At 36.8% G+C, this 27,694-nt stretch overlaps 2 protein-coding genes across 4 annotated transcripts; both read right to left on the minus strand.

Annotated features, from left to right (window-relative positions):
• Positions 1–1,443: 1,443 nt before the first annotated feature.
• Positions 1,444–25,651, minus strand: LOC134328692 (NACHT, LRR and PYD domains-containing protein 12-like). Of its 3 annotated transcripts, XM_063009863.1 has the most exons (14): positions 25,490–25,651; positions 24,544–24,671; positions 20,844–20,960; positions 20,606–20,663; positions 19,990–20,194; positions 17,881–19,657; positions 15,398–15,571; positions 14,922–15,095; positions 9,744–9,917; positions 9,192–9,365; positions 8,598–8,771; positions 3,945–4,118; positions 3,522–3,698; positions 1,444–2,605 (listed from the first exon to the last, which is right to left on the minus strand). In XM_063009863.1, exons 2-14 carry the CDS (start codon positions 24,657–24,659, stop codon positions 2,599–2,601), a joined length of 3,501 nt encoding a protein of 1,166 aa, XP_062865933.1. In that variant the 5' UTR covers positions 24,660–24,671; positions 25,490–25,651; the 3' UTR covers positions 1,444–2,598. The 3 variants fall into 3 exon arrangements, with proteins under 3 accessions (XP_062865933.1, XP_062865935.1, XP_062865936.1); XM_063009865.1 differs by lacking the exons at positions 24,544–24,671; positions 25,490–25,651 and adding an exon at positions 21,091–21,236; XM_063009866.1 differs by lacking the exons at positions 9,744–9,917; positions 14,922–15,095.
• Positions 21,422–23,662, minus strand: LOC134328792 (uncharacterized). The gene is made up of 3 exons (XM_063010020.1): positions 23,649–23,662; positions 23,032–23,123; positions 21,422–22,310 (listed from the first exon to the last, which is right to left on the minus strand). The coding sequence occupies exons 2-3, from the start codon at positions 23,049–23,051 to the stop codon at positions 21,545–21,547; spliced, it is 786 nt and encodes a 261-aa protein (XP_062866090.1). The 5' UTR covers positions 23,052–23,123; positions 23,649–23,662; the 3' UTR covers positions 21,422–21,544.
• Positions 25,652–27,694: the final 2,043 nt, after the last annotated feature.

Consider the following 27,694-nt stretch of genomic DNA (forward strand, 5'->3'; position numbering starts at 1 on the left):
CAGATCTAAATATTATTGAGCCACTTTGGGGTGTTTTGGAGAAGCGAGTCAGGAAACGTTTTCCTCCACCAGCATCACGTAGTGACCTGGCCACTATCCTGCAAGAAGAATGGCTTAAAATCCCTCTGACCACTGTGCAGGACTTGTATATGTCATTTCCAAGACGAATTGACGCTGTATTGGCCGCAAAAGGAGGCCCTACACCATACTAATAAATTATTGTGGTCTAAAACCAGGTGTTTCAGTTATTTTGTCCAACCCCTGTAGATGTGTGTGTGTGTGTATATATATATATATATATATACGCCCAGTGAATCAGACTCACCACAACCCTGAATATGATAAAGCGATGCTAAAACAATGAATGAACGTTTAAGAGAACTGTTTCCATAGAAAGAATAGAATTTCCCCTTCACACTCAGCTCCTGCCTTGTAGAATATTACATGTAGTTACATTACATGCAGTGTCTGTATGTTCTGCAGTTACTTAAACCTGTTTTTGTGATTTGCAGTTTTTCTTTACTGTATTACTTAAATACATTGTAGATTCCATACACTGATCAGCCATAACATTAAAACCACCTCCTTGTTTCTACACTCACTGTCCATTTTATCAGCTTCACTTACCATATAGAAGCACTTAGTAGTTCTACAATTACTGACTGTAGTCCATCTGTTTCTCTGCATGCTTTGTTACCCCCTTTTATGCTGTTCTTCAATGGTCAGGACCCCCACAGAGCAGGTATTATTTGGGTGGTGGATGATTCTCAGCACTGCAGTGACACTGACATGGTGCTGGTGTGTTAGTGTGTGTTGTGCTGGTATGAGTAGATCAGACACAGCAGTGCTGCTGGAGTTTTTAAACACCTCACTGTCACTGCTGGACTGAGAATCATCCACCAACCAAAAATATCCAGCCAACAGCGCCCCGTGGGCAGCGTCCTGTGACTACTGATGAAGGTCTAGAAAATGATCAACTCTAACAGCAGCAATAGATGAGTGATTGTCTCTGACTTTACATCTACTAATGTAAAGTGTCTAATAGAGTGGACAGTGAGTGGACGCAGTATTTAAAAACTCCATCAGCGCTGCTGTGTCTGATCCACTCATACCAGCACAACACACACAGAAGAACAGCATGAAAGGGGGTAACAAAGCATGTATAGAAACAGATGGACTACAGTCAGTAATTGTAGAACTACAAAGTGCTTCTATATGGCAAGTGGAGCTGATAAAATGGACAGTGAGTGTAAAAACAAGGAGGTGGTTTTAATGTTATGGCTGATCAGTGTAGTCTACAGTAAATTCTATGCTGTAAAAGTTTAAGCTATAAAGTTTTTTATTATTGTTAAAGTAGTACAGAAAATGCACTTTTTTGTGTACTTGTTTACACATTTTTTTCACATTTTTGCACTTTTCTTTTTGTTAAAAAAAAAAACAGTAAAATGTGCACTTTTTATTGATGTTTTACTGCACTTCAGTCAAAGCTTATTTAAACATGTATTCATACTGTTGTAATTGGCACAGTAAATGTGCAGGTGTACCTTCTATCCTGTCAGGGTGTTATGGACATGTTATAGTTAAAATAAAATTTTAATTTTAGCAGATTTTGTTTTGTTGTTCATTTTAAGTGTTGTGGTTGTATGTATTTGAGTTATGTTTACGTAATTACTTTGATGTAATTAGTTTCCTCAAATATTTTAAGTAAGGTAATAGACATATGAGTACTTGCTGGTTAAAATATTTTTACTTGTATACCTAATAATAATATTTGAGTATATCAAACTTAAAAATTCTCAAAGTTTTGAGTAGTAATAAATTTTATATATATAGTTTGGAAAACATTAAAATTTTAAGTATGGTGTAATCAATTTTATGAAGTACAGTAAATGTGATAAATGTAAGTTTTGTTTACTTTAAACAATAGAGTTTGACGACTTAAATTTTTTGAGGTAATCAGTTTCCTCAAAGATTTTGAGTCAGTTGAACTTGTTCAGGTTTACAGTGTGGTCACTTGGTTGTTCCTAGGCACAGGCTCAGTACCATGGGCGGTCGTTCCTTTAGTGTTGCTGCCACCTCACTCTGGAACTCTCTTCCTTCCTCTTTACATTCCACTTCCTCTCTTTCTGAATTCTTCTCAAGACTCACCTTTTCTCTTAGTACTTCTAGTACTCTTAGTACTTTCTCACTTCTAAAGACTCACCTTTTTCTCTTAGTACTTTCTCACTTCTTCTTCTGCTATTTCTGTGTGAATGTTTTTATTTTCTGTTCAATTTTGTGTGATTGTCTATTAACTTTCTGTTCAATTTTGTGTGTTTGATTATTTTCTGTGAAATTTCTGCGTTGTGCTCATCTCCGGTTTATTTTCCGGTGTGTTTTGTTATCCTTAATGTAAAGCGACCTTGGGTTTGAGAAAGGCGCTATATAAGTACAACTTATTATTATTATTATTATTATTACACAGTTATACAGAAAGCATGTTTACAGGTTTGAGCAGTAAGAATCTGAACAAAGCATCACCATGTAGAATCCCAGTGTGAAGAGTAGATGGTGTTTATCTTCACTGCTCATCATCTCATAATTCAATGTGCATTAGAATCAGATGCTGTAGAAGAGATCAGACATGATCAGATGTTTCAGTCACCTATCAGACTCAACACAATCAAAACCAGTATAAACACCAGCACGCACACACACACACACCAGCTGGAACAATGATAGAACATTTTACATGATTCATTGTTCACTAAAGAACCCTGATACAGATGAAGTTCTGCTAATGAGCAGTTCTGATTCCACAATAAAACAGACATACCACTGCATGTGTGTGTAATGTGTGCATGTGTGCGTAATGTGTGCGTAATGTGTACATGTGTGTGTAATGTGTGCATGTGTGCATGTGTGTGTAATGTGTGCATGTGTGTGTAATGTGTGCATGTGTGTGTAATGTGTACATGTGTGTGTAATGTGTGCATGTGTGTGTAATGTGTACATGTGTGTGTAATGTGTGCATGTGTGTGTAATGTGTACATGTGTGTGTAATGTGTGCATGTGTGTGTAGTGTGTGCATGTGTGTGTAATGTGTACATGTGTGTGTAATGTGTGCATGTGTGTGTAGTGTGTGCATGTGTGTGTAATGTGTGCATGTGTGTGTAATGTGTGCATGTGTGTGTAATGTGTGCATGTGTGTGTAATGTGTACATGTGTATGTAATGTGTACATGTGTGTGTAATGTGTGCATGTGTGTGTAGTGTGTGCATGTGTGTGTAATGTGTACATGTGTGTGTGATGTGTGCATGTGTGTGTAATGTGTGCATGTGTGTGTAATGTGTACATGTGTGTGTGATGTGTGCATGTGTGTAATGTGTACATGTGTGTGTAATGTGTGCATGTGTGTGTAATGTGTGCATGTGTGTGTAATGTGTACATGTGTGTGTAAGTGTGTAATGTGTGCATGTGTGTGTAATGTGTGCATGCGTGTGTGTTTAGGTGTGTCTGTGTATAAATCAACAGTAACTCACTGTAGTTTCATTAGGTTACATTGTGGATCCTCCTGTAGATCTTTGAGCAGTTTTACTCCTGATTCTCCTGGATTATTGCTGCTCAGATGCAGTTCACTCAGACATGATGATGGATTTGATTTCAGAGCTGAAGCCAGAGCAGTAAAACCTTCATCTGTAATACTGCAGCTTCTCAACCTGCAGAAGAAAATCATTTAATAAAAATCATACATCATCTTCTCCCACCTCCTCCTCCATCCAGATTCACAATGAGACAACATCACTGAGAAATCTTCAACATGTAAAACTATTCTATTATATTAATGATAAAGTGTTTTATCTTGTGTGGGGAAAATGAGTAAAATATCAAACTCCTACACACATCAATAACAGTTTCTGTATGAATGATCTTCTGTATCTACAGTGTGAAAGTGAAGATCTTACTCCAGTATCTCCAGTTTACAGTGTGGATTCTCCAGTCCAGCAGAGAGCAGCTTCACTCCTGAATCCTTCAGATTATTGTCACTCAGGTTCAGATGTTTCAGACTGGAGGAGTTTAAACTGAGAACTGAGGACAGAATTTCACAACTTTCCTCTGTTAGATTACAAACCCACAACCTGGAGAGAAATAATCAGATCAATCAGAGAAATGAAAGGTGTCACCCTGCAGCAGTAGGTGGAATCCAAGTAGCAGATCTGATTATATTACCCAGACTGCATTGCAGATGAAAGTAAAAGCAGCTGAATTGATGATGCTGAATCAGTAATCATTCCAGCATGAGTGTAAAATGTGATTTCAGACTTAAAGTGAATTCCACATTTTAAAGATTTTCAGAGTTTAAATGAGGAGTATTTAGTAGATTGATTGTTAGCTGGTAGATCATTTAGCAACAATCACACTACAACATCTACACATTTAAAACCAAAAACCCTCCTAAACACCAACCAATGGAACCTGGGATTTCAGTTCTAGTTTAATTAATGGTGCTTAACTAATTAATCATGAGAGAAGAGGGGATGAATTAGATTATCTGCTGTTTTTGTAGTGTTTTTTTGTTTGTTTACAGTCTTAGCTTAGTTTGTTAACAGAGACCACACTCCTAATGTATGGTACGGTGGTGCAGCTAGTACTGCATCATTTGTAGTTATTGTGATGTGAACACTGAGTTCTGGTGTAAACGTGTTTTCCATTATCGCCAAACAATTCATTAAGGGTGGATATCAAATAATAATGTTCAATTTGTATGTTTATTTTAACTGTAACACTTTTAAACATTTACAATAGGTCGCTAAGTGGGTAGCACTGTCATCTCAAAGCAAGAAGGTCCAGGGTTCAATCCCCAGGTGGGGCAGTACGGGTCCTTTCTTTGCGGAGTTTGCATGTTCTCCCCGTGTCTGTGTGGGTTTCCACTGGGTGCTCCGGTTTCCCCCCACAGTCCAAAGTGAAAGTGAGGTAAATCGGAGACACCAAACTGTCCATGACTGTGTTTGATATAACCTTGCATGAGCTGATGAACCTTGTGTAATGAGTAACTACCGTTCCTGTCATGAAGGTAACCAAAGTGTAAACCATGACGTTAAAATCCTAATAAACAAACAAACATCTACAATTAACGCAAACAATAAAATAAATATATAAGCTTGACAGCCTCCATATTTGTTATCTTCCCACACAAACCACATAAACACGACCAAGTCAGGTAAACGAGTTTGTGTTCATGAAGAACCTGATTCAGTCCTGGATAACCAGCTGACCTTTTCTTTTCATGTAGCATAACATGAAAAGATCATGCTGGTTACTTCTCTACAACATTAGAAAGATTCGGCCATTTCTCTCCACTGCTGCATTCTCTTCACTGGCTTCCTGTAGCTGCACACATTCAGTTTAAAACACTGATGCTCACCTACAAAGCCAAAAATGGACAAGCCCCAGGCTACCTTAGGGGTCTAATCCAGCCTTTCTCAACCGGGGTGCCGCGGCGAACGATCCGATTCTATTGAACGGCTCTTTAAAATGAACAAAAGGAACTGAGTCGCGCCTCTGGGAGCCGTTCTATATATTTTTATATCTGCGCAGTTCTTATAGGCTGTAATCCACCCAGTCCGTTTCCATCAGTAAAGGGGATTAATCAGTCTTAATTGTTACGTGGGGGGAGAAAACAGGACCCAGGATGCAGAGATTAGTAACAAAATATTTCTTAATAAAAGTAAACAAATAATAACCAGGGATATAACATTTAACATAGGAAAACTTAACCGAGTCGCAAATCCCCATCGCAGCTTGCGAGGCCGTCGCGACCGGTACTGCAGGGATGGAGCTTCTCCATAGAGGAAACGAGAGAAAGCCCCGAACTCGCCTCAGCGCAGCTCGGGGATCAGATGGCTCTGTCACCAGCCGCGTTTCACAACACAGCTGGTGATAGAGCCGATTTATAGGAAACGAGAGACAACCCGAACTCGCCTCAGCGCAGTCCGGGAAAACCGGTGGCTCTGTCTCCAGCCGCACCTAGCTGTCACCAGGCAGAAGCACACCTATAGGAAACAAGAGAAAACCCGAACTCACCTCGGCGTAGTCCGGGAAAAACCGGTGGCTCTGTCACCAGCCGCACCTTGCTGTCACCAGGCAGAAGCACACCCATAGGAAATAAGAGAAAACCCGAACTCGCCTCAGCGTGGTCCGAGGAAAGCCGGTGGCCCTGTCACCAGCCGCACCTTGCTGTCACCGGGCAGAGGCACACCTATTTAACACAAGGAAGACCCCGAAATCGCCGTAGCGCAGTTCGGGGAAACAGAAGGCTTTGTCGTCAGCCGCAGCTGGAAAGAAGCCAATCTGTTTTGCGCAAAGAATACGCCGAACTCGCCGTCGCGAAGTTCGGGGAATCAGGTGGCTATGTCGTCAGCCGCAGCTGGAAAGAAACCAACCAGAGGAACACGTGCAAGGAACACGCCGAACTCGCCGTCGCGCAGTTCGGGGAATCAGGTGGCCAGGGGGACACCGAAATCGCCGTCGCGCAGTTCGGGGAACCCGATGGCTAAGCCACCAGCCACCCCTTGCTGTGGCTGGGAAAAAACAAAAAGCCGACTTTAACTAAAAGAAAACAAACCAAACCAAACCAAACCAAACCAAACAGGGTTAAAGGCATGACAACCTGTAGCTGCATGGTGCCTGCTTAAATAAGCAGGCACAGCTGCAGGTTATCAGCCTTAATTAGAAGGCCTCTAATTTAAGGCCTTTGTTCCAGAGGATCTGTAATTCCTGCGACGCCGGGAACCAAGGTAGGTTAACCGCAGGAACGCCGCAGGAACCTTACAATAATAAGAGCAGTTTATTGTCGAAATTCAAATCCAAAAACAGAGAGCAGAGAGCGAGCGACACACACATACACACACACACACACACACACACACACACACACAGAGAGAGAGAGGGAGACACACACACAAACTGATCGTTATTACTACCTCATTACTGTAAATATTATCATTTTTATTGTTATTATTTTGCACTGTTTTTATTAACATTTTATTCTTTTTTTTTTGCACATGTAACTGTTTTGTATATATTTGTTCTTTCTTATTTTTATTATTTCTCTGTAACTTGCTTTGGCAATACGAATGTCCTTATTTGTCATGCCAATAAAGCTTCTTTTAAGTTTGAGTTGAGAGAGCCGTAACCGAGCTACAAAGAGAACATGCAGAAAAGAAGCAGTGCTTTTTGTATTGTGACAAATAATTGAGAAATAAACTATAAACTTAATTATTATGATTAATTATGTTAAATCTCATTTGTTCATGGTGCGAACTGAGCATTTTGAGCCTAACTTACATCAGGAACAAGTACAGGGAGTGACTGAGGGCTCTGGACCAGGCGCTCCGTGTCTGCCTCTCATCCATCCCTGCCAGAATAGGGCGATTGTGTGCATCATCCCAGGCTCTGGTTTCCCATTAAAAGTAAGTCACGTTTACCCCTCCCTCCCTAAATGACACCTTATGGTGCGTGTGTTTTAGCAGTCCGAGGAATAGTTTTCTCCGAGTCAGAGTGTAAGTTTTTTAATACATTTTAGACTGGGGTGACTTGAGATTTTGCATACCTTTAAAGGGTGCCATGACTGAAAAAAGGTTGAGAAACACTGGTCTAATCAAACCCCGCTCTGTATCACGCAACCTCTGAGCCACTAGTCTCGCTCGACTTGATCCTCCACCCAGGACTCGAGGAAGACAAGCATCAAGGCTCTGATCTGTACTTGCACCCAAGTGGTGTAATGAACTTCCTCTGTCTGTCCGAACATCTGAATCTCTTGCTGTCTTTAAAAAACGATTAAAAACCCACCTTTTTACTAAGCACTTAAGCTGACTTGTACTTACTTTGTAACAGCTCAGGAGGATATTTAATGTGAGGTGGAGTAAAGTAAACACTGTGGGGTGTTTGATAAAAACACAGGACACAGAAGAATTTGCAGTTTTCCTTCTTGAAAAGCTTTCAGCCTTGAAATGGTTCAATGTCCACAAAGTTTGATTACATAGACAGTTTACACATCATAGTCAAGAATCTCATAATGTGGATGGTTTACATGCAATCACGCATCCACACCTCATGCTGCCATGCTGCTAAACAGAACAAAGCACTTCTACATGGGGTTACATAAGGATGGAATCAAGGGCATGGGTGGGACCAGGTGATAACAATTAAGCAAATTAACAGGAAACAATCAGTTCAATGAAAGGTAAACCATTGAATAACGAAGTTTTTTACATACTTACTCACTTACTAACACACATTCATTTCTTGCAAAAAAAAAACAAAAAACTTGGTTCTAACAGATTTTAGCAGATTTGTGTTCTTGGACTGTTGTTTACTTAAACTAGAGTATGGTGATGTTCACTATGAAAGCACTTAAAATGTACAAAATGTAAATGTAAACATAAACTGGTTGTTACTGGCTTGTTGCTAAAATGTTGCTTTTAACACTGTGAATGTTGCTTACTAAAGAGCTAATCCACAAAAATCTTATATTCCCCCCCTATATTCCTGTATTTTTTATTAAAATGATGCTTCAGAGTGAAACAGATTTTTTAGTGTGAAAGTGAAGATCTTACCTCAGGTTCTCCAGTTTACAGTGTGGATTCTCCAGTCCAGCAGAGAGCAGCTTTACTCCTGAATCCTTCAGTTTATTGTAACACAGGTTCAGATGTTTCAGACTGGAGGAGTTTAAACTGAGAACTGAGGACAGAACTTCACAACTTTTCTCTGTTAGATCACAATTCCACAACCTGGAGAGAAATAATAGATCAGTATTTTCTCTTTATTAATTACAAACACAAAAACTGCTGTTTCAGCTCTGTATGATGTATAAAATGTACAGTCCGTATTGTAGAGTCTAACACTTTAAATTATTTATTTATTTGTCAATCATTTTTTTTAATTATTATGAATTTTTTTTTTTTACTGTTTACTATATTTTAAGCAATCAATTACATGTGTAATATTGTATAATTATTTTTTGTGCATCCATTATAACGAATATTTTATTCCTAAAAAAAATTAAAAGAAACAATCCTGCTAGGATGTGATGACGTATGACGACTCTAAAGAGTCCTAAACAACATCCGGTAAAATCATGTTTTTGTGTAAATGATGCTTTTAATTAGAACAGATCTTTTGTATCTAAAGTGTGAAAGTGAAGATCTTACCACAGTATCTCCAGTTTACAGTGTGGATTCTCCAGTCCAGCAGAGAGCAGCTTCACTCCTGAATCCTTCAGTTTATTGTTACTCAGGTTCAGATGTTTCAGACTGGAGGAGTTTAAACTGAGAACTGAGGACAGAACTTCACAACTTTTCTCTGTTAGATTACAATTCCACAACCTGGAGAGAAATAATCAGATCAGTATTTTCTCTTTATTAATTACAAAGACAAAACTGCAGTTTCAGCTCTGTATAATGTATAAAATGTACAATTTGTATTGTAGAGTCTAACACTTTAAATTGCTTATTTATTTGTCTTTACTGTTTACTGTATTTTAAGCAATCAAATACATGTGTAATATTGTATAATTATTTTTTGTGCATGCATCATATCAAAATATTTTGTCCTAATAAAAGTAAAAGAAACAATCCTGCTAGGATGTGATGACATATGACGACTCTAAAGAGTCCTAAACAACATCCGGTAAAATCATGTTTTGGTGTAAATGATGCTTTACATAAGAATCTGTATCTACAGTGTGAAAGTGAAGATCTTACTCCAGTATCTTCAGTTTACAGTGTGGATTCTCCAGTCCAGCAGAGAGCAGCTTCACTCCTGAATCCTTCAGTTTATTGTAACTCAGGTCCAGATATTTCAGACTGGAGGAGTTTAAACTGAGAACTGAGGACAGAACTTCACAACTTTCCTCTGTTAGATTACAATTCCACAACCTGGAGAGAAATAATCAGATCAATTAGAGAAATGATAGACGTCAACCTGCAGCAGTAGGTAAAATACAAGTAACAGGTCTGATAATATTACCCAGACTGCAGTGCAGATGAAAGTAAAAGCCGCTGAATTATATATCATTCTAACATGAGTAGAAATGTGCTTTCATAATTTGGATTACATATTTTACAGGCTTTCAAACAATGAAACCTAGGTACTCAGTTCTAGTTTAACTAATGATGCTTCATAATCAGACAGGAGTCTGAATCATTATCAGATGTTTTCATAGTGGAGTTTATATTGTTTTATTTCATAATGGTGTTTTTATTTTTTAATTTAATAGTGGTGTTCTTTTGTTTAATTTTATAGTGGTGTCTTTATTGTTTTTATTTAATAGTGATGTTTTATTGTTTTATTTCATAATGGTGTTTTTATTGTTTTATTTCAGTGGTGTTTTTATTGTTTTATTTCATAGTGGTGTTTTTTACTGTTTTATTTTATAATGGTGTCTTTACTGTTTTTATTTCAAAATGTTTTTAATATTTCATTTTATAGTGGTGTTTTATTGTTTTATTTCATAATGGTGTTTTTATTGCTTTATTTAAAAGTGGTGTTTTTACTGCTTTATTTCATAAAGGTGTTTTATTGCTTTATTTAATAGTAGTGTTTTTATTGTTTTATTTCATAGTGATGTTTTTATTGTTTTATTTCATAGTGGTGTTTTTATTGTTTTATTTCATAATGGTGTTTTTATTGTTTTATTTCATAATGGTGTTTTTATTGTTTTATTTCATAGTAGTGTTTTTCTCGTTTTATTTCATGGTAGTGTTTTTATTGTTTTATTTTATAGTGGTGTTTTACTGCTTTATTTCATAATGGTGTTTTTATTGTTTTATTTCATAATGGTGTTTTATTGCTTTATTTCATAATGGTGTTTTTATTGTTTTATTTCATAGTAGTGTTTTTATCGTTTTATTTTTATGGTAGTGTTTTTATTATTTTATTTTATAGTGGTGTTTTATTGCTTTATTTCATAGTGGTGTTTTTATTGTTTTATAGTGGTGTTTTTATTGTTTTATTTCATAGTGGTGTTTTATTGCTTTATTTCATAATGGTGTTTTTATTGTTTTATTTCATAGTAGTGTTTTTATCGTTTTATTTCATGGTAGTGTTTTTATTGTTTTATTTTATAGTGGTGTTTTTTTGCTTTATTTCATAGTGGTGTTTTTATTGTTTTATTTCATAGTGGTGTTTTTATTGTTTTATTTCATATTGGTGTTTTTATTGTTTTGTTTTATAGTGATGTTTAATTTTTTTAATGGGGTTTTTATTGTTTTTATTTAGTGGTGTTTTTATTGTTTTATAGTAGTGTTTTTATTGTTTTCTTTAATAATTGTGTTTTTATTGTTTTCTTTTATAGTGGGTTTTTCATAGCGGTGTTTTTATTGTTTTATTTCAAAGTGGTGTTTTTATTGTTTTATTTCATAGTGGTGTTTTTTATTGCTCTATTTCATAGTGGTGTTTCTATTGTTTTATTTCATAGTAGTGTTTTTACTGTTTTATATAATAGTGGAGTTTTTATTGTTAATTTCTTAGTGGTGTTTTTATTGTTTTATTTTATAGTGGTGTTTTTATTGTTTTATTTAATAATTTTGTTTTTATTGTTTTATTTCATAGTCCTGTTTTTATTGTTTTATTTCAGTGGTGTTTTTATTGCTTCATTTTATAGTGGTGTTTTTTTCTTTATTGAGATTTTCTTATGTCAAACCAAAGCATACAGTACATTTCAAGAGATAAGAGACAGATTGACAATATGATCATTCAACAACAGAAATTGTAAGAAAATAAAGCAACCCCATAAAAAAATTTATAAATAAATAACTACATTCAATAAATAAATAAAAGGAAAAGAAAAAATATAAAGAAAAACCACTCTCCTCTACTCAGGGGTGATGCAGTAATCTGCAATAGTATTAAAGACAGGTGACCAGGTTTTATGAAAAGTTTGTAGTGAACCCAACCTGTAAGCACGTGGCTTCTCCAGTTTGATGTTGCTCAAAAGCTCCTGGAGCCACCAGTTGTGTGTTGGCGGAGAGGGTAGCTTCCATCTCATAAGAATGGCACGTCTGGCCAGTAGAGTGCTAAAAGCTTTTACCCGTTGTTTCATTGCTGGGAACTGATGATCTAGGGAGACCCCAAACAGTGCCACAACAGGATACAGGCCTAAAGTGATCTCTAGGGCCTGGCTAAGCATTTTAAAAATTTCAGACCAAAAGAACGATAATTTGGAGCAGGACCAAAACATGTGTGAGTGGTCAGCTGGTGAGTGGCCGCATCTGGGACATGCATCGGACCTACATGGGAACATTCTTGCCAGCCTGGCATTAGTAAGATGCAATCTGTGTACCACTTTAAATTGTAACAGGCAGTGTCTAGCACAGATGGACGATGAGTGTACCCATTTTAAAATAAGAGCCTACTGATCTTCAGTGATGGATACGCCTAGATCCTGTTCCCAAGAATTTATCGAAGAGTTGGTAGGGCCACTACTCAAAGCACCAATTATGTTGTAAATGGTTGAAATTAGCTTCGCTTAAGTTGGGTCCAGAACAAGCAAATGATCGATTTTAGATTCAGGTGGGCGATTGGGAAAGTGAGGGAAAAGATGCTGTACAAAGTGTCTAATTTTTAAAAAAGCAGAATAAATGGCTTTTAGCCAGGTCAAACTTCATCAGATCTGGGAATGACATAAAAACTCCTTCTGAGTACAAATCACTAATGGTTGCAATGCCCTTCTCAGACCACATCCGAAAGGCATGATCTGTGCAAGATGGCAAAAACTGGTGATTGCCCACAATAGGAGCACAGACTGCACCCCCGCGTAAGCCAAAATGGTTCCTGACCTGGAGCCAGATCTTGAAAGAGTCCCAAACCACTGGGTTAGTGGGGAAAGAGTTGGCCGGCATGGGAAGTTGGGAACAAAGTATGGCGTGGAGAGAATGTCTTGATAAAGACAGTTCGAGTTGTATCCATGGTGGGCCATCACTGGGTGAATAACCCTTGGTCCAGTAAATTAGTTTTTGAATATTACAAGCCCAGTAGTTATGGTGAAAATCTGGTAGGGCCAATCCACCATCAGACTTTTGAAGTTGAAGAGAAATTCTTTTCAAGCGTGAAGGTTTATTACTCCAAATAAAGGAAGTGAGTATGCTGTCCAATTTATTAAAATATAGTGGTGTTTTTATTGTTTTATTTTATAGTGGTGTTTTATTGTTTCATTTAATAATTGTGTTTTTATTGTTTCCTTTTATATTGGGTTTTTCATAGTGGTGTTTTTATTGTTTTATTTCATAGTGGTGTTTTTCATAGTGGTGTTTTTATTGCATTATGTCATAGTGGTGTTTTATTGTTTTATTTCATAGTGGTATTTTTATTGTTTTATTTTATAGTGTTTTTATTAGTTTATTTCATAGTGGTGTTTTTACTGTTTTATTTTATAGTGGTGTTTTTATTAGTTTGTTTCATTGTGGTATTTTTATTGTTTTATTTCATAGTGGTGTTTTTATTGTTTTATTTCAAAGTGGTGTTTTTATAGTTTTATTTCATAGTGGTGTTGTTATTGTTTTATGTTATAATAGTGTTTTATTGTTTTTTTAAGTGCTGTTTTTATTGTTTCATTTTATAATTATGGTTTTATTGTTTTATTTTATAGTGCTGTTTTTATTGCTTCATTTCATAGTAGTGTTTTTATTGTTTTATTTCATATTGGTGTTTTATTGTTTTATTTCATAGTGCTGTTTTTATTGTTTTATTTCATAGTGGTCTTTTTATTATTTTATTTCATAGTGCTGTTTTTATTATTTTATTTCATAGTGGTGTTTTTTATTGTTTTATTTTATAGTGTTTTAATCAGTTTATTTCATAGTGGTGTTTTTATTGTTTTATTTTATAGTGGTGTTTTTATTAGTTTATTTCATTGTGGTATTTTTATAGTTTTATTTCATAGCAATGTTTTTATTGTTTTATTTCAAAGTGGTGTTTTTATTGTTTTATTTTATAGTGGTGTTGTTATTGTTTTATTTCATAATGGTGTTTTATTTTTTTAAGTGCTGTTTTTATTGTTTCAAATTATATTGGTTTTATTGTTTTATTTTATAGTGGTGTTTTTATTGTTTTATTTCAAAGTGGTGTTTTTATTGCTTTATTTCATAGTAGTGGTGTTATTGTTTTATTTCATAATGGTGTTTTATTTTTTTAAGTGCTGTTTTTATTGTTTCAAATTATATTGATGGTTTTATTGTTTTATTTTATAGTGGTATTTTTATTGCTTTGTTTTATAGTGGTGTTTTTATTGTTTTATTTTTTTAGTGGTCTTTTTATTGCTTTATTTCATAGTGGTGTTTTTATTATTTTATTTCACAGTGCTGTCGTTATTGTTTTGTTTCATAGTGGTGTTTTTTATTGCTTTATTTCATAGTGTGTTTTTATTGTTTTGTTTCATATTGGTGTTTTATTGTTTTATTTCATAGTGGTGTTTTTTATTGCATTATTTCATAGTGGTGTTTTTTTTGTTTTATTTCATAGTGGTGTTTTTATTGTTTTATTTCATAGTAGTGTTTTTATTGTATTATTGTGTGTGTGTTGCACATGACGGAAGACACACTCCCTGCTTTCAGGTGGTGTGGGTCCTATGGGAAAAGCTAATTTTCCACCAAGAGGCACTGCATGAACCCCGTGTTGTCGGAAGCTTTTGTAGGACAAATTGAAATTCATAATGATGCAACATTAACTGTACAAGTTGTGATGTAAACACTTTTTCTAACATGGCTGAACAATTCATCAAGTGTAGATATCAAATAATCATGTTTCAATAATGATGTAATTCTAATAGTTAGTCAGGTGAACGAGTTTCATCTTGTAGAAACCTACTGCCTGATGTGCACTTAAAAGCAGCCTTCAGTCTACAAAGTTCTTCTGTATCTACAGTGTGAAAGTGAAGATCTTACCCCAGTATCTCCAGTTTACAGTGTGGATTCTCCAGTCCAGCAGAGAGCAGCTTCACTCCTGAATCCTTCAGTTTATTGTTACTCAGGTTCAGATGTTTCAGACTGGAGGAGTTTAAACTAAGAACTGAGGACAGAACTTCACAACTTTCCTCTGTTAGATTACAATTCCACAACCTGGAGAGAAATAATCAGATCAATCAGAGAAATGAAAGACGTCACACTGCAGCAGTAGGTGGAATCCAAGTAGCAGATCTGATAATATTACCCAGACTGCATTAAAGATGAAAGTGAAAGCAGCTGAATTGATTATTCTGAATCAGTAATCATTTCAACATTGCCTCTAAAAGTGTGTGTTTGTGTGTGTGTGTGTGTCGCCCTGAGATGGTATATTTGTTTACGCTGATTATTTCCCAAGATTAAGTGTTTAGTGTAATAAATAAATGTGTATAAAACTGAAGTGAAAGTGAAGATCTTACATCAGTATCTCCAGTTTACAGTGTGGACTCTCCAGTCCAGCAGTGAGCAGCTTCACTCCTAAATCCTTCAGTTTATTGTTACTCAGGTTCAGATGTTTCAGACTGGAGGAGTTTAAACTGAGAACTGAGGACAGAACTTCACAACTTTTCTCTGTTAGATCACACCACCACAACCTAGAGAGAGATAATCAGATCAGACTACATTGCAGATAAAAGTGAAAGCAGTTGAACTGATGAATTAACCAATAGCAGGACTGCTCTAATGTACTGATTTACAAAAAGGTGGAGCTTTACATTTCTACACAGTCCAAAGCGTTGTGTCCTATAGCTGTGTAGCAGCTGAGAATTAATACAATATTACTCACAACTTACTTTCAATCTCCATCCTAAAACATAGATAAGAGTGACTGTGTGTGTGTGTGTGTGTGTGTGTGTGTGTCACCAGGGTGTGTTCCTATGTCCTTGGATGTGTTTTCGAGTAGCACTGGATCCACCATGGTCCTGACCAGTAAGAGGTGGTCCAATCATTTTATTTAAATTTAATTTACATTCTATAATTACTCACTATTTTACTCTGTAAAGGTTTCACTCTCACTGCTGTATTTCTGCACAGCACGACTGGGAACTAATTATTATCATGATGCTCTACGTAGAAACTGCTGTCACTAACATTCAGGGATAGAGGTACAAATACTTCTGCTTCTGCTTTCAGGTGAAATTCTACATTCTGTATAAAACTAGTGCACGAGTCTAAACATTTTACAACAATTAAACAATTTACATGTCATGTTTATGTAAACTGAGCTCTGTTTATTCCACGTCTGATTCATGATTAGGGCTGGGTATCGCCACTAATTTCCTGGATCGATTCGATTCGATTCACAAGGTCCCGATTCGATTCGATTTCCGATTCGATTCGATTTCGATTCAACACAGTTAGGCATATTTGAGTTACATTAACAGGTTTTGTTTAAATATGTAAAGATGTTCAGAGAACGAATGTCATAATTGTACAAAGAACACATTATTAAAAATATTTGTGTATTTTGTTTACATAAATAATTAATCCAAAACAGAAAACAGTAACATTCATTTGTTATTATTATTTTATATGTCTGACACGCTACAACAGTGTAAATGTAATGTAAATATACACCTGGCTATTGAACAGCTTATGACAAGTTCACACTACACGACTTTCTGATTAACACCTGGTCGCTGTAATGTTCACACTGCACGACTCACAGGCGATGGGGGGGTTTACACTACACCATCTATCACCAACTGGAATCATAGGCGAGCTTCTCTGGTCTCCAAAACTACGTTTTGTCACGAAAACACATGTGAGAAGTGATGAAAGGTTTAATGATACCACATACAAACATGCACATCAACAAGTAGCGAGCGATCAAAGTTTGTGCGCTGATGAAATAAAGGAATCTGAGTGGATTTGGCAACATGAGCAGCATGGCTTGTTCTATAGTAAGTTGGAGGTTAATAAATATTTTGTTTTGTAGAGAACGATCAGGTAAGAAATACTGTAAAACTCGTGTGCTGATGTATTCTGATAGAAACTATATTACGCCCCTGAACCACACCTGTTTACATCCTCTCCCCTGTGTTTCCCCTCGCTGTTTCACACATTGATTGAGAGCCGAGTTGTGATCGCAGACCGAACACCGAGTTCCTCCCGAATCCAGCACCGACCCGTGGCCGAGCGAAAATCAGGGCAAAAAGTCGTGTAGTGTGAACTAGGTATAACTTGAGCTTCTGCCATGCTGAACTGATGTGCAGATCAGATCTCGTTGCATGAAAAAACACTGGCTGGTCACGCGAAATTAAAGGGGGTAACCATAGTAACAGATTTCCGTGTACACCGTAAAGAGGGGCGTATTTAAAAGATCGATCTCGCATTTATATGAATCGATATCGGATCATTCAAATAAAGATCGATTCGAATCGAAAAATCGATTTTATAAACCCACCCCTATTCATGATACTGTCGTACAGCAAAACGATCTGATTATTATTAGTGTTTTCATGATTACACATCAGTCAAATCAATTCCCTCCATGCTAACATCCTTAGATCTCACCAAAAGTGTACTTTACTGCTGCACCACCTGAGTGCCTCATGCTAACATGAGTGTCTGTATTTAAAAAGATTGTCTATTATTAATGAACTTTGAACTGTCTTTATTATTGAAACTTTACCATTTAGTCCTGATGATTTTGGAGCTCTGTGGTTGATGATTTCCACCATTTACTCAGTAAAATTAGCAGAGTGCAAGTTAGTAAGTGGTGCAGAAACAGTTAACTTAATTACTTACATTATTAACATTATTAAATTAGATGTTAATTTCAGACACATTTTGAGATCGGACTGCAGCACTGTAGTTCTGCACCTTCTCAGTTTCATAAATCTAATCATTAGTGTTTGTGTGATGAACCCTTGAATCAAACATTTATCGATAAATGACTCACTCAGCTCTTCTAGAAACTTTCACCACTGGCAGCAGCTTCAGAAGACCTTCATGTGATGGATAATATTTACTTAAATTAAACTCATCCAGCTCCTGATCTGAGTTCAGCAACACAAACACCAGAGCTGACCACTGAGCAGGAGACAGATGGAGTTCATCAGGATTCACATAATTGTTTCTGTTCAGGTATTTTTGGACTTCCTGCTCTAGAGAATCATCGTTCAGTTCATTCAGACAGTGGAACAGATTGATGGATTTCTCTGGAGAGGGATTCTCACTGATCTTCTCTTTGATGTACCTGACTGTTTCCTTTTTGTTGTAAGAGCCACTTCCTGTTTGTGGCAATAGGTCTCGTAAGAGAGTCTGATTGGACTCCAGTGAGAGACCCAGAAGGAAGCGAAGGAAAAGATCCAGGTGTCCATTCTTACTCTGTAAGGCCTTGTCCACTGCACTCTTCAGAAAGTCAGACATAGGGTTTCTAATGATGTTAAAGAATCCAGTGTTTTGCATCACCAGCACATTTCTGTTTTTGTTGATGAAGGTGAGAAATTCATATAAAGCAGCCAGAAACTCCTGAACACTCAGGTGCACAAAGCTGAAGACCTGACCCAGGTGCAGTCCAGCCTCTTTTTTGAAGATTTGGGTGCAGACTCCTGAGTACAGTGATGTGTCTTTGACATCAATGCCACACTCTGTCAGGTCTTCTTCATAGAAGATCAGGTTTCCTTTCTCCAGCTGTTGGAAGGCCAGTTTTCCCAGTGCCAGTATCGTCTCACTGGTCTGGTGTGGATCAGGCTCAGATTTCCCATGGTACTTTTGTTCCTTGTGTTTTATCTGAAAGATTAGAAAGTAAGTGAACATTTGAGTCAGAGTTTTGGGGATCTCTTTCCCCTCGGCTTCATCCAGAATTCTCTCTAGAACAGAGGCTGAGATCCAGCAGAAGACTGGAATGTGACACATGATGTAGAGGCTTCTTGATGACTTTATGTGTTTGATGATTTTACTAGCCAGGTTCTCATCACTGATCCTCTTCCTGAAGTACTCCTCTTTCTGAGAGTCACTGAACCCTCGTACCTCTGTTACCTGGGCTACACAATCAGCAGGGATCTGATTGGCTGCTCCTGGTCGAGTAGTTATCCAGAGGTGAGCAGAGGGAAGCAGGTTCCCCTTGATGAGGTTTGTCAGCAGCACATCCATTTTTACTGACTTTGTTACGTTACACAATCGCTCATTATTTTGAAAATCTAGAGGAAGTCGACACTCATCCAGACCATCAAAGATGAACAAAACTTTATAAGCATCACAGTGTAATGATGGCAGACCTTTTACTTCTGGGAAAAACTGATGAAGAAGTTCCATCAGACTGAGATTTTCCTGCTTCATCAAGTTCAGCTCTCTAAAAGGAAGTGGAAATATGAAGACGACGTCCTGATTTGCTTTTCCTTCAGCCCAGTCCAGAATGAACTTCTGCACTGAGACTGTTTTTCCAATTCCAGCGATTCCTTTAGTCAGCACAGTTCTGATGGACGTGTCATTAAAGAGGTTTTTGCATTTGATGGGTATCTCCTGTGCTGCTGGTCTACTGGATGCCATTTCAATCTGTCTGACCTCATGTTCATTATTGACATTTCCACTCCAACCCTCTGTGATGTAGAGCTCTGTGTAGATCCCATTCAGAAGTGCAGAGCTTCCATGCTGGGAGATTCCTTCACTGATTCTTTTACATTTCTCTCTCAGGTTTGACTTGAGTTTTTTCTGATATATAGAGACTAACATTTCTGTTAAACAGAAAACTATGAATCAATTAATTATGAATCAATATTTTACTGCATGATCAATAAACACAGTATATAATTTAATATTTTAATAAATAATAGTTTAATTTCTAAAGTAACTCCTATTTTTTTTAAATAATATTAAATATAGGATTTTCTATTTCAAATTATAAGGATGTATGACCAATATCATTGTTAGAATTCTCATCTAATATCAGGAACCTGGGGCTCATAAAACGTTAATAGAACCTTTTGACCACTCTAAAGCCTAGATGATTCTAAAACCAAGATGAATATTTTTTTTTTATCTAATGTAAAGTATTTAGGTCTCTTACTCCTCTGCAGGGTGTTAGCGAGGTCTGTCTGGTTCATGATCTTCAGAACATTCAGTGTGATCTTTAGCACCCCCTCTGTGAAACTACTCAGATCTTCTACATCCTTCACCTTCTGCTCAGAGCATGCTGGGTAATCTTCATTCAGTAACTTTTTGAACTTGTTTAGTTCATTCTTTAACATGTTGATGACTTTGAGCTCCAGTTCCTGTTGAGGAATTTAGAGGAACAGATCATCACAAGAAGCACCATCAGGTAATAAAGAAAGATGAGTGATGTAACCATATAAGGAGTGATGTTTTTTTTGTTTTTTTTGCATGTTAAGTTCAGTAAATTCATAAACAGTAATTGTGCATTAAAATGTGCTTAAGTTTTAAACTGGAATTTCACCTCTGCCTGAACCAGTCTTATTAAAATGTTGAAGGTTGTGTGTTTAATACCCCTAATAAGCCCCAATAATCCATATGGCAAAAATCAAGAGATCATTCAGGTCTAAAAGAACCAGAACAACATCTAAGGAGGGTCCAGCATCCAAAATCTACATAAAATCCCTCAAAGTATTCATTTAACCAATTGGCAAACTAGATTAGAATTATTATTATTACACATACATACAAACCTTAAATATGGATTCCAGCTGATCTCTGTAAGTAACATTTAATTTCTTATTTTGTGGTCTGTAAAAAAAGACAAATAAGACAGTATAGGTTCTATCATCCTGTTATTGAAACATTTCCTAGATGATTAGTATTTTTAAGAATGAATTGCTTAGTGGACTGAGTTTATTGAGATTAATACATTTGATTAGGAGAAACTGGAAGTAAAAACACTGCACTAGAACATGAGATTATACTCACCTCAGATCAAAAGAACATCCTACATCTTTAAAGTAAAGTGGAGGTTTCATTGACTGGTCGCTCTTCATGGAGACACAGCTGGGTTCAGGTGAACTTGGTCTCGTACCCTTCATCACACTGGGATACAGGTAACACCAAACATAATCAAATCAAAAAATGGGTGAAAGTTTAAATCTGAATTATGATTATTTCATCTTAATTCCAGCTGGAAACTTTATGAAAGATTTAATAAGTAAAAATATATTACATTTAGAGTGTTTAACCAAAGAGGTCATTGGCAGTCTTTGGATTGTCCCTCATTTCCCAGAATTACTACCTCAGATCAGTAGGAGAGTCTCTGAAGTGGTTGTGAAGTCCTTTAACTTGAAGGGTTTCCTAATTTTTTATGTTTTAGTAAGTTTTTACAGAAATGTTGCAATATTGCAACATCGGGCCTGGATGGGAGCAGAATTCATGTATTTGCACTCACGCTGTCAAAACAAATATACTGAACAACTAAGAGTTGATTTGCACTGTGGATTGCTTACAAAGCTCTATAACAGTAAATATCATAATTAATAATCACACAGCGGTCATACTTTTATAAATCTAAATTTATTGGGCAAAAAAAAAAAAAAACAGAATAAAAACTTTGGTGCAGGACCCAGGATGCGCTGGCGGAACCCGGATTAGTGGGAGACGACGGCGATAACCACTTGTGTTTATGTACAGTGGTACTCCAAAAAGCAGTTCCTTTCATCTGAAAAGCATAGACGCACACCGCACTTCCTGCAGAGGGTATTGGTGTAGCCTTTATCGCAGTGTCTGCATGGTCTGAGTTTCCAGAGTGTGTCTTTCTTTTGTGCCTCTGACACTGTGAGGTTGTTAACAAAATGCAATGATGTTAACAGAGATTGGCATCTATTGCGTGACATCACATCCGAAACAGGGGTGTACCATGTGTCTGTCTCCCAATACATACGGACTCCAGACATTTGCATCAGGCCCATCTTCAGGTACATGCCAATCATTTGCTCAATTTCCTTGTTATTGGTATTTAGACATGTGCCGTTCCTTTGGAAGCTGTACTCATTTGTGTTGTCTGTCAGAGTCTGGATTATGTCTTCTGACACAAACCTCTGGAAGTACTCTAGTGGTGTTTGGAGGGAAACAGCACCACTGGTGACATCTGGACCAGTGAAATCAGTACATGGACTAGTTAAATCTTTTTTCAGCCAGCAATATCGGTCCCGGGGCATAGTTTGATGAGTTGTTTGGCTTGGTTTGGTTGCCTCAACGTCCTCATCATCATCAGCTGGGCAATCAATGGGTGTCTGATTCTGTTCATCCACTGGACCTACATCCTCATCCACCTCCTCGTCACTTGATTCGCTGGTCTCTGATTCCATTTCAAAGTCACTCTCTCCGGTTTGGACAGCTTCAATGACGTCTTTCACAGTGTAAACACGTTTCCTTGCTGGTAGCATTCTGGAATTGAAATAATAGTAGGAAGAGTTAGAGAATGCTAAAGTCTGAATCATTTCAATGCAAATGAATGCTAATTATGTGATACATTCCACTCAAGTCACACAATACAGTGTGATCATTTGGATCAACATACTAAAAGGAACACCCAGACCACTTTGATTAGAACAATGCACCATACTTACAACCCCCCAGACCACTTACATCCACTCAGTCAAGAATATTTACACCTGTCCCACACCCATACAATAACCATCCTACACAACCAGTGTCTGGCTTTAGATATTTAAGCAAACAAAGCCCAGAAAAACAGCTGTATATGTATTTTTACAGATAAAATACAGCTATAAAATACTGCTACTGGAAGGGCTTGAAATACCACAACAATAAAACATGTTTTCATTCAGAATTACTCAAATCTGTTCTAAACAGATAAAAAAAACATTTAGAAATTGTAATTAATCAAATACATTATATTTCTAGTAGTAATAAGTAAGTATTTCACAATATGTGAACATTTGAGAAGTGCTATGTCCCTATGCATTGTGCAAGGTGCATATGGCATTTTGACTACCATCCGTACCCAACGTTGTAGAACTACAACAAAGACATAACAAGCTGAAAATCTAAGTTGGTACATGCATTCAACAATAATTTAGTAATTATATGTTCTAGACATTCTAATAATAGCAAAAAAAAAAAAGAATTCAGGGATTTTACTTACTTCAGTGTTGAGATATCCATTTCAGTGAAAGAGGGAGATGTGCATCCAAGAAAGTTCACAAGTTGTATGACTTCATGGCCTGATGGTCAGACCTATTTACAAATTTACCATCCAGTGACATTGCAAGGCTAAACAATAAGACCTAATGACTATGTAAAAATGGTCTTACAAGAAAAAAAACATTTGCAGGTTTGTTTTTGGTACAGCTAAAAGTGACGTTGTAATTTTTCAACAGTGGGCATTACAGGGTTAACCGGTTATTCTTCACTAATAAATAATTAATAAGTTAGATTTTTTTTTTAAACTTGATTTAGTTCTGATTAGTTTTCAGATTCAGAAAGTGTTCAGAGCTGGGCGCTTAGGTGGCTCAGTGTCAGGAGATCCATCTGTGCTTGTTGATTCTTTTGCTCCTCTCAAGGTAGTTTTGGCAGTATCTAGTGGCTCTAAAGGGAACTGCACCAGTTTGGACGTGGTTTAAACAGTTACTCTTCACTAATAAATAATTATTAACTATTGATTTAGTTCTGATTAGATTTCACATTTAGAAGGTTTTCAGAGCTGGGCACTTAGGTGGCACAGCAATCCAGATCACTAACACACAATAAGATTATACTAACCTCAGATCAGTAGAAGAGTCTTTGAAGTGGTATGGACGTGGTTTAACCAGTTACTCTTCACTAATTAATAATTATTAAAAGTTTTAAATCTTCATAATTTCAGTCATTTTGACTCTGGGTGCTGGGTGACACAGTGGTCTAAGGCACTAAAGTGGTCTAACCAGGGCCGGCGCTAGGGGGGGGCTGAGGGGGGCATTGCCCCCCCAAATTGTGTCTTTGCCCCCCCCAAGCACAATGCAAGCAACGGCTATTTTAAAAATTATCTCTGAACCAATCACAAAAATGCATTTTGTTTTTGTGAAGATATTTCCTTGCTTATTCCTGATTGGCTCTTTGAGTCATATAAAAATCGGCAGACTGCCCCAAACAGTTCAGTTCGGCAGTATATGTTCTGTTAGTGTGAGTGAGAGGCAGGTATACTGGTAAACACTCTTCTGAGTTTAAACTGACTTCCACATGGTAATATTTGCTTAACTGTGGTTTTTCGTTGCTTTAATGTTACTTACCTCTTACATAGGTGTTGCTTAAATTATTTTATTAGCCGTTAGCGGTTAGGCTAATGAACTAATGGCAATTTAATTAAGGGGGCGTATTAAAATGAAATACAATTAGATAATCTTTTTTCTCCATTTACATAATCAACATGTATTTTTTAATCATTGGGTTTTAAGTTTAAGTTCGAAAACATGCATTTTTATTTCTTTACCTCATACATCACTTTAAGCCAGTATCAATAGCTTGGCTGTCATCATTCATGCACAAATCAAGCCTTGAATATATTTCTGGCTTCAAAAACATGACTATCAACATGCCCCCTCATTAGGTTTTACTGCCCCCCCAAGCAAAGCAGTCCAGAACCGGGGCTGGGTCTAACACACAATGAGATTATACTGACCTCAGATCAGTAGAACATCCTCCATCTTTGAAGTGAAGTGGAGGATGCATTGACCGGTCACTCTTCGTGGAGACACAGCTGGGTTCAGTTACCTTTGGTCTCGAATCCTTCGTCATGCTGTGGTAACACTGAAGTAAAGGTGAAACCAAACATAAATAACTATATAAAAAGCACGAGGGCACCTAAAAGTTTAAGTTCAGAGAAACACCACCAAGAACATGATACAGTAATCACACAGCTTAGCTAACTAGCAGATAGTGTAATTAATCCTACAAATCTAAAAAAAAACAAATAATAAAATGTCTTAGCTGGAATTTAAAACCGCTCTGTAATGCTTTTAGTTTTACACCAGTATGCCAATAACTCAACCAGCACTGATCTGATTTTACATTCTTATATAAATGAAAGTGTATTAATAACAATCTCACTCTCATCAATGTGTTAGATTAGTGCTTTCTTTATAATCACACACAGCGTGGACACATTATCAATAATGAATTCCAAACTTTCTTCTGTAAAGTTTGAACTCTTGATGTAATCCTCTCATACATGTTTATTATTTGATGTTTTATGTTTATTATTGATTGTGTTTCTGTTATTTTCTCCACCGCCTGCATGTATGTATATACCAGCGCGCTGACGTCACAACATCTGTGTAAAGCTACATTTTAGTATCCAGACGAAAACAAAGAAGCAGTTTTCAGAAATCTCTTTATCCTGTTTTCATTAATCGTGGGTTTGTGAGTTCGTGTGGATGAGAGAAAAACACAGAAAACTAAAGTGTAAAAAATATCTGTGTTGTTGTTGAGGCCTAAATAACGGTGTTAAATGTGACGCATTTTTCCTTACCGAAAAATATCAGGTAATAAAATCAATCCTAAACAGTTCTACATCAAATACGGATTAATAACATTTACATATTACAACTTTATATTCACAAACTCACCGTGATTTTCTAGAAAACTTTATATTTCTCTCCACATAAACCGAAGAGCTCACTTTTACTTTAACTCCATGCAGCCTTCAACTGCTCCTTCAAATCTGCAACTTCATGAGTTCAAAGTCGCGAGTGTAACCTGAATCTACAAAAGAGAGGATTTTAGTTTTTTTAAACAGTTACACATACAGAATCAAACAGTAGACAAAATTATATGTTTGTTCTTTGTGAATGATAAAATTAAACAGCTATTATGTGTTACTAAAGAAGAGCAGAAATCATATCTTTTTTACGTTGAAACAATCTGTCTGCTTGTGAATGCTGCACTCAAAGTAGCGGTCGCCATGTTATGTAAATGTCCTACCGTAGCGCAGATGTATAGATCATATCTGTCGATTTATCCTACCTTATCAAAATGTATTCCTGTAGTAAATATTTAAGTTTTATCCATCTATTCTTATTAAAATTATGTCTATATCTTATTATAAACTAGTGGTAGCACATCTTGATAGGTCTGTATCTTATTATAAACTATAGGTGGCACAATTGATTCATTGTCTTTCAGACATATATCTCAATTTTTTAATCATTTATTAGGATTTTAACCTCATGTTTTACACTTCTGGTTACATTCATGACAGGAACGGTAGTTACTCATTACACAAGATTCATCAGTTCACAAGTTTAAAATCAAACACAGTCATAGACAATTTTGTATCTCCAATTCACCTCACTTGCATGTCTTTGGACTGTGGGAGGAAACCGGAGCTCCCGGAAAAAACCCACACAGACATGGGGAGAACATGCAAACTCCACACAGAAAGAACCCACCTGTAAATCGAGCCAATGACCTTCTTGCTGTGAATCGACAATGCTACCCACTGAGCCACCATGCGGCCCATACATCTCAAATAATTAAGTAATTTTTAAACTAATTTATTAACAACAACAACACATCCTGAGTCTCTGGAGGATTATATATCTACATTTTTTACATATGTAGTTCGGGTGTAAATTCTGCACATTAAAATGTACCCATCTACTGTCACACTGCACCTGAGAAAAACAGGTAACAATGCTGTACAAATCAGTAAATAATGTTCACTTATTATTACATTTATTTACAATTTCAATCATGCTCTTGTCAGCTCTGTCTTGCAGCATGGAGCAACTTCTGCAGTAATCAGTAATCCTCTGCATTGTCTTAAATCAACACTCAGCCCTGCTGTCATGAAGTTCCCTTGGCTTCATAATTCCTATTAATTCATGTAGACATTGGCAACAAAAGTTACAAACTGGTTTAGCAAAATTCTAACTAGTTTAAAATGTTCAATAACAATAATACATCCAGCTGTTATTTATACATGCATATGAACTTGAGTTCATCCTGAAAAACTTACCATGTAAAAGCACTTTGTAGTAGTAGTAGTGTTAGTGTGTGTTGTGCTGGTATGAGTGGATCAGACACAGCACCGCTGCTGGAGTTTTTCAACACCTCACTGTCACTGCTGGACTGAGAATCGTCCAACAACCAAAAACATCCAGCCAACAGCGCCCCGTGGGCAGCGTCCTGTGACCACTGATGAAGGACCAACTCAAACAGCAGCAATAGATGAGCGATCGTCTCTGACTTTACATCTACAAGGTGGACCAACTAGGTAGGAGTGTCTAATAGAGTGGACAGTGGGTGGACACGGTATTTTAAAACTCCAGCAGCACTGCTGTGTCTGATCCACTCATACCAGCACAACACACACTAACACCATGTCAGTGTCACTGCAGTGCTGAGAATGATCCACAACCTAAATAATACCTGCTCTGTGGGGGTCCTGTGAGGGTCCTGACCATTGAAGAACAGCATTAAGGGGCTAACAAAGCATGTAGAGAAAAAGATGGACTACAGTCAGTAATTGTTTTTCAGGATGAACTTTAATTTATATGCGTGTGAAGGCAGGCTAGCTAGTACTTTTGGCAATATAGTGTGTATACACACACACACACACACATATACAGTGTATCACAAAAGTGAGTACACCCCTCACATTTCTGCAAATATTTCATTATATCTTTTCATGGGACAACACTATAGACATGAAACTTGGATATAACTTAGAGTAGTCAGTGTACAACTTGTATAGCAGTGTAGATTTACTGTCTTCTGAAAATAACTCAACACACAGCCATTAATGTCTAAATAGCTGGCAACATAAGTGA

This window comes from Trichomycterus rosablanca, chromosome 15 (assembly GCF_030014385.1).
Source record: "Trichomycterus rosablanca isolate fTriRos1 chromosome 15, fTriRos1.hap1, whole genome shotgun sequence".
In the NCBI taxonomy this organism is placed as follows: domain Eukaryota; kingdom Metazoa; phylum Chordata; class Actinopteri; order Siluriformes; family Trichomycteridae; genus Trichomycterus; species Trichomycterus rosablanca.

Excerpts from the sequence above, each read along its gene's own strand:
- LOC134328792 (XM_063010020.1), bottom strand. The coding sequence starts at position 23,051 with ATGGATATCTCAACACTGAA. Across the intron at positions 22,311-23,031 it reads ATGGATATCTCAACACTGAA|AATGCTACCAGCAAGGAAAC; the intron begins GTAAGTAAAATC and ends TTTCAATTCCAG.
- LOC134328692 (XM_063009863.1), bottom strand. The coding sequence starts at position 24,659 with ATGACGAAGGATTCGAGACCAAAGGTAACTGAACCCAGCTGTGTCTCC. Across the intron at positions 20,961-24,543 it reads GGATGTTCTACTGATCTGAG|TGTGATGAAGGGTACGAGAC; the intron begins GTCAGTATAATC and ends CCTGTATCCCAG. Across the intron at positions 15,096-15,397 it reads TGTAAACTGGAGATACTGAT|GTTGTGGAATTGTAATCTAA; the intron begins GTAAGATCTTCA and ends ATTTCTCTCCAG.